General features: G+C 41.5%; 1 protein-coding gene across 10 annotated transcripts in view; it reads right to left on the reverse strand.

The window, feature by feature from the left end:
* PTK2 (protein tyrosine kinase 2) overlaps positions 1 to 7624 on the reverse strand; it is a 211533-nt gene that overhangs the window by 92427 nt on the left and 111482 nt on the right. For 9 of the 10 annotated variants that reach the window (XM_023741606.1, XM_023741605.1, XM_023741602.1 and 6 more), the window contains 4 exons: positions 6470 to 6610; positions 5858 to 5935; positions 4704 to 4811; positions 3305 to 3422 (listed from right to left, as the gene is read on the reverse strand). In XM_023741606.1, the coding sequence (XP_023597374.1) occupies positions 3305 to 3422; positions 4704 to 4811; positions 5858 to 5935; positions 6470 to 6610 (445 nt within the window). Of the gene's footprint in view, positions 1 to 3304; positions 3423 to 4703; positions 4812 to 5857; positions 5936 to 6469; positions 6611 to 7624 lie in introns of those variants that run through there. The other variant, XM_023741611.1, reaches the window with a different exon arrangement.

Below are 7624 nucleotides of genomic sequence, written 5' to 3' on the forward strand. Positions count from 1 at the left end.
TATGAACAATGTAATAGTGAACATCTCGAGTCAGTGGTCCTGGAGGCCTGATTTCTAGAAGGAAGAACACTGGATTAAAGGGCAGAGGACTACTGCTAACGAGTCCTCAAAGACATTCACAATGACGCCAACAGTGTGAAGTGAGAGGGCATTTCCCAACAGCTCTGCTGAGATAGGTGTTCCAACACCGTTTTCATCAATCTGGGAAGCCTACAGTGGTCTCCCTCACTGTCTGTGTCACCTGGCTATTTGACGTATGTATTTCTCCTTCCGTGAGGTGCCCCTTTTTATTGAGCTGTCTTTTACTTAGTGAGCTGGAAGAAACCTTGAACAACAGAGATTTTAACTCTTTACTGTATGTTACAAATGTTTTCCCCTCTATGTCATACCTCTGAAAAATATGTGTACGAAGTGTTTTAATATTTACATACTGAAATCGATCTATTTTGTGCTTCGTATCTCCTAGGTTTTGTGTCATGCGTTGAAGCACACCCCACCGGAGCACAGCAGTTACTATCACCCTGTACATGGGAAGTCTCCCGCTTACGAATGATAACATTATGCCTCCATTAAATCTGCATAATTCTTTCCTCTGATGAGAATTTTACTCAATTTTTACGAAAGAATTTTACTAAAACTGCAAAACTGATAATGAGCTTTCTAACACCCTACAATGAAGGGCCAAGGCCGTGCTGGAACTTGGTCCAGGACATCTGGCCTGTGGCCCTTAGGATGTTCCCTCCAATAAACATCACCTTTAAAAATCGTAATTGTGCTAGAGCACCAAACTAGTAAAGTGCATCTGGGCATACCCAGAGCTCACGTGTAGAAGCTGTTCACTGTTACGCTCTATTCTGCATATAAAACGTGTACAAGACACGCTGTCTACCATTAAGCAGTTTATAACCTAGAGAAGACAGATGGGTACATAAATAACTGCCATTTAAAGCACATTGCCAGGAAAATGCTACATTAGAGGTACAGGAACGTGTTTTACACTTACTTTAAAATTTCAAAAACATAACTCAATTTAAAAATGTACATGTACTTACGCCCATAAATGTATGTCTATATATAGATATGGAAACCCTGGTGGCATAGTGCTTAAGAGCCACAGCTGCTAACCAAAAGGCTGGCAGTTCAAATCCACCAGGTGCTCCTTGGAAACCCTGTGGGGCAGTTCTACCCTGTCCTATAGGGTCGCTATGAGTCAGATTCGACTCGATGGTAACAGGTTTTTCTTCTTTATATATAGATATATCTATATCTAGTTCTCTCTCCATGGATATTTCTGAGTCCAATCCATTAAAAATATTCAACTTAAATATTATTTTAACTCGGCAACATATGTTCACTTTAGGGATATAAGATAGTCAAGTAATGACTACACTGTGATTCACACTAAGGTAAATGAATTAGGACGCTCACTAATCCATTCTATACAGACAATGTAAAATTGGCAGCAACCAACGCTCCACCTGGCTTTTATGCTGAGCACTTTCACTTAAGCTCTTTCTGCATGCATTAAGAGCTTAAGGCATCTCATTCTACATGATTTCATATCAAAATATTTCTCCCCAGAGGAGTGAATAACTGTGTAGGAAGAGTTTGAAGCTCATTTTACGTTTAAAGTCTGAGCATTATTTTTTCTGTGTACAGAAATATTAATAAAGGACTTTGGGAAAATTAAAATGAAATAAAATTTATTTACTGAAAAGGAGATTGGCATACACCTAGTATTCACTTCTGGGCAATCAGTCATATTCAACATTTTTCACAAAGTACTATCTTTATGTGAATTAATTCTCCCAAAACATTTATGGTAAGTATTCACAAGGTATATACCTCTGTTTAAAGCCCAAAGTGAAAAATCAAGAGCTCATGGCTGCAAAAGCTTTAAGTGAGGGGAGCTTTAGATGTTTCTAAAATCAACTTCATTACTATACTTCATATCAGAAAAACTACAATAAATACATGCTATTATTTTAGAAAAAGCTAATAGGATTTATTGGCCTGATTATAGTGGGAAAAACATTTGATAAATTAGCCATGACCTTGAATCATACAGTCTTATGTTTACTTAGCAGGCTTTTGGTTTTTAGACTACAACATTTTGATTAAAAAAACAAAGAAACAAACCCACTGCCATTATGTCAGTTCCAACGCACAGTGACCCTGCAGGACAGAGAAGAACTGCCCCATAGGGTTTCCAGGGCTGTAATCTTTACGGAAGCTGAATGCCACATCTTTCTCCTGCAGAGTGGCAGGTGGGTGTGAACCACCACACGCCTTCCTCAAAGTGCTTTGTAAAAACAAGGACGATTCTTGCTGGGCCAGCGGGGTTTCTGTGGTTTCTACAGCAGCAGTTCAGTACTGTGTCACTTGCTGTACTGTTGGCTTTTTTCTACTGTCTTCAACATTAAACTCAATTGTGCTTACTTGGACACACGCTGCAGAGTGCCAGGATTCTTTTATAACCATCGTCACTGAAAGTTAGTGCTGGAAGGGATCTTGACAATGCGACAAAGCCCGTTTACAGAGTGCCTTCTACATACACTGACTCATCCTCCCAAACAGCACCAAAGATAGGTCCTGTTCTCCCTGTTTTCACAGGTCAGAGAGCTGAGGAACAGAAAAGCTTTCACCGACAGAGGGCAGCACAGAGGACCCATGATGTGAACCCCCAGGTTAACACACGATTCCGAAGCCCAGGGTTTCTCCACTTCACACGATGCTGTGATTCTCCTGGGATATTTGCATTTGATCATTCCAGAAACCCAAGCCCTCCAGAACATACCTTCTCACTTGCCTGCAAAAACCCCACATAACTTGACATGAGACCATCTGGTTTTATTACAATTTTGAGTTTACATCATTATTTAGAATTTATTTTGTTCTTCCACTACTCTAAGCTTTTGAGATACATGAGAAAAAAAGACCAGACAGACTTTAACGTAAGTTACAAGGGACACTTAAAAACAAAAACAAAAAAACAAGATTATAAGTCTAAAAATTTATTTAAAAACATAATGGTGACCTGGAAAATGTAACTCAAAGCACAATATTCTAAATACAAACGTTTTCTTTAAGCTCTATTCAAACTTAGCTCCCTGCCTTGCCAGTGTGAAGTAGATCATGACCCCTAGAAAACAAAGACTAAAGGATGACACTATGCTGGACAATTCCTCCGGGTTTTACTCCAGAGTTATCTCAGAGAAGGACTCCAGGCTACAGGCAACGAGCTCATCTAGCAGAAGACAACAGGAATGCTGTCCGGTATGCGCAAACAGAACCAGCACCTCACCTTTCTGGGGTCTGATGATGAAAGACTGCGTGGCTCCGTTCACCAGCCGGCAGTAGCCATCGATCAAGTCAGCCATATTCTCTGCAATGGTTAAGGATGGGGCCGTCACTGTCAGAGGCTAAACAGGAGGAAGAGACCGATAAACAGGCATTATTGTTCTTCCCAATAACCAAAGGCACAGCTGTGCTATGACATCAGCCCTCTCCATATACACTTGAAAACAGGGCAGAGTGGAAGCGAAACAAGATTTGTCATAGATCTGAGTGAAAAGGAAGTTTGATCTTTAAGGACATTATTCCTAGAAGAGATGACAAAAGGCAAACCCAGATGAAAACAGAAAAATCCCTTAATCTTTCCAGAACAAAAGAGGAGGTGAAAAAAATATTTCCCCTCAGAATGCCTGGCCCTTCTGGCACTCTAATTAAGGAAAGAAGATAATCAGGAAGTCAAAGTACGACTTATTTTAAAAAAAAACAGACTAATTTGGGGTAAATTTTTATCAATTAGCCGTCATAATTTTTCTAATACTAAAGAAATCAGTAAAAATTCGTTTTCTTTTTGCATGTATAACATATTCTCCTCGAGGGCTTAGAAGTCACACTCTTCTCGTTTATAAAACATGTTCAATTCTGACGAACTTTCTAAAGACCTATCCTTAAGTGTTATCCAGGAGATAACAAAAGCGGTATTTTCTTTTCAAACACAGGTATGTCCTAATTCATAAAGCTATTCATAATCTCTTCCTATGACCCTGGCCAATCTCCTTTGCCTCTGCTTCCTCGTCCATAAAATGGAGATAAAGCATCTGCTTCCCTGGGCTGTGAGAAAGACACGTTCTCCTCTTGGCTCCTTCTGTGGCGCGTTAGAACAGTGGAGGACACATTCTAAGTGCTCACCAAGTATCAGCAGAGTCCTGGAGACATACTGGTTAAGAGCTTGGCTGCTAATAAAAAGGTCAGCAGTTCAAATCCACCAGCTGCATCTTGGAAAGGCAGTTCTATTCTGTCCTATAGGGTGGCTATACATCGGAATCAACTCGACAGCAACGGGTTTTGGTAAGTTTCAGCTGCCACTGACGTTATTATTACTACTACTACTACCTAGAGAATATCACATACAATGCAGTCTGGGAAATACTTCTCTACCACAGGTAACAAGACACATTTTTATATATAATTTCAAGGAGTTGATTTCCTTGGTAATTCATGATAATCTTTACAACAATACCAGACTGATTTTTAAATCCGTCTCTTGTTCTATTCTTGGGACACTTGATCATTCTTATTTGTAATGTGACACTAAATATGAGAAACTGTGATTCTGATGATCCTAGAAAGTCGCATTTCTAAAATATACTATGTCTTCACTTTCCTCTCGTGATGAACTAGGGGCTCCTTACCTCGGGCGCGCCCGCTATTTTTAGCTGCAGCATTCCTTTTCTGTCCTTGTCTTCGCTGTTTGAATACTGGATGGTCTGCACTTGGTTAAAGTCGGCCAGATGTGTAGGCTTTGGAAAGAAAAGGCAAAAACTCTGGACCACGGATGAAAGGCTCACTTCATTGGTTCTGTTAACTACTCTGAAACTCTCACGTCCCTACCTCTGATCCCAATGTCATCCCCCCTAACCAACAATCTCTGTGGGTCAATCTGATTCTCCATGTAGCCCCCAATGGCGGTGTCTCCTTCTGAGGAGCAGACATGGGCTCGCTGCTGTCGTCTTCACGCGGGCCCCTCCCCTCTCTCTCACAGCACTGTCATGTCAGGGGTCTGTCTGCTCTTCCTATGCTGATGTCCAACGGAGGAGATGCTCCATAAATGTTAGCAAGGTGTGTGCAAGTACAGTGACCGCAGACATAGAAACAAGAGGCAGAGGGAGGACAGTACTAGAAGGGCACCCCTGACTCGACTCACTCGCTGGCCTGGGAGGAGCCTCTCGAGATTCCCAGCAGGAGCAAACAGACTTACTCCCGTTCAGGGAGACAGGGATCCAGGCTCCCTCCCAGAGTACCAGAGCTACAGTCAGTTTCTGACACTTCATGGAGCTCTGCAGTGTAATGGGGCTGGGGAGACCTAATTCTCAGTACATGCCAACGGCGACTATGGCCATTTTTTCCAAAAAGAATAGACTCTTCTTCTGCTTAAAAAGACAAAAACATGCACATGGGTCTTCTATCATCCTAGCATTTCAGGGCAACCATCCCTTTGCATGTGATGACCCCTGGGCATTTCTGCCAAACAATGAACCTGGCTAAGAAATTAAACTTTACAATTTCTCTAGATAACCGTAACAACCCCATTCAGATCTCACTGACAGAGATACAATCTGTATTATTTGTTCCTTCCAAAACTAAAGAATTCTGAAGAATCCCCACGGGGGCCTAGACTTTCTCTTACTCTCCCCCACCATGAGCATCAAATACTATGCTATGGAAATATTTAACCACAAAAGAACACCCACTTCCTCAATTTGGGTCCCCTGTGTCTCAAGTCAAGGTCAACAGGGGTGCGTGGCACTGCACAGGCTGTCCCTGGGCCCCGCGGAGGCAGACTTACATTGCAGCCCTTGTCCGTTAGGTAACTGATACCCTCTTCTGGGCCAATTGCCAGTTCCACTGAAATGATCCAGCTTGACTTGAAGGTGAAACGGGTGAAGACAGAAGGTACCAGAGGAAAAAGAAAAATTTTAGATAAACAACTGTGGATGCATTAAGAACCAGAGGGGGCTGGCTTAGTTTGCTATTAATCTCTCTAACCCAGGAAGAGAAACTGGTTAGAACTTCACTGATTCAGTATCTGTTGAGCCCAGACAGAGATACCCCATGCTCACTGCAGACTGCCTAAAGCCAATGGCTTCCTAGCGAAGATTATTAGAACAGGTAAACTAGCCTCAGAAAATGGTTGATCAGTAAATAGATAGGTTGCAATAAAAAACAAACAAACAAAAAAAAACAACTATGAACATAGGCTTGCTATTTAAAAAAAGAATCCTACCCTAACATTGATATATGTTGTTTTTGCATTTTTCTCACTGTAAAACAACAAAATAATCGCATGCTGTTAAAAATGTGACACTAATTAATTTCAATCAGAAATTTAAACGTAACTGTTAAGAAAAGACGAAAGAAATCAACCCTGGTCTGCTACTTCCCACGTTCCCATACTTACACCAAGAGCACATTTGAAGCATTCTTTATCAAATCTGTACACAGGGGAGAGAATCTCAAAGAATTTCAGAATACTTTCTTCTCTATTAAGGTTGGCAAATTGTCTAAATGTCTGTTGGATCAGTTTTCTTAGAGTTTTGGCCTGCATGATAAAATTAAGAAAAATCTTTTTAGAGTCAGCAATGAGTGGAGACACACCAACAATCACTCACATTACTCCATTTCTTTCCTACTCACCACTTAACACCACTACACTCAACTTACTCAGATACGTCGTTCCTGTCAGAGAACTATGTACACTTATTAAACAGAGCTTCGTTTCTTCTAAAAGAAATTTGTGAGGCAACAATTTGCTTATGAGGACAAGCAGTAGAGTTAGCATTGAAGAATACGTATTGTATGTGTCTGTGCACATGACCTGGAGTGGGCGAGGGTATGATTGTTCTCACACATTCCACTGTTAGGAAGGTAATCGAGACAACCTTTCTGAAGGGCAATTTGGCAACCAAAATCAAAAACCTTAAAATACCACAACCTGGATCTAGCGATTTACATTCTAGCACATTACTCTTTAGAAAAGATTAAAGATACATGTAAAGATTCAGCAGCAGCCAAGCTCACTGCAGAGCCGTTTACTTAACACCTGGACTGGTTACGTGAAGTACAGCCTATCTGTACAATGTTCTATGCAGCTCTGAAAATGGCTCTTGAAGACTAATTTACCGACATTAAAATGTGTATCCTTATTGTTCCATGAGAAACAATGACAAGGTAGTCTGTCTGTCCGGCACAGACCCTGTACGAGGAGTGGGTGCCAAGACAAGACTGCTGTGTAGACACAAGCACGTGGGAGCACGCACATCACCACTGACAGGGAGGAGGTGAACCAACCACGGGTTTTTTTCTGCGTAGAGGGATGATCACAGGTGGTCTTCTTGTCCTTTTTTGCTTACTTGAATTTTCCATTTATCTACCATGAACATCTGTATTTATTTTTAAAAGGAAGAAAACCACTCCTAAAAGTCATGGGCAATGAGGGAAGAGCTTTCCAGCAGTAGGTGCACAGTCCCTGGTATGTGTGTGGAGCCCTGGGAGGCCAGCAGGGTAGAACACATGAGGGGTCTGAGGTACGGCTGGGGGGCCCTGGGAGGCCAGC

Source organism: Trichechus manatus, unplaced genomic scaffold (genome assembly GCF_000243295.1).
Source record: "Trichechus manatus latirostris isolate Lorelei unplaced genomic scaffold, TriManLat1.0 scaffold00185, whole genome shotgun sequence".
Lineage (NCBI taxonomy): Eukaryota > Metazoa > Chordata > Mammalia > Sirenia > Trichechidae > Trichechus > Trichechus manatus.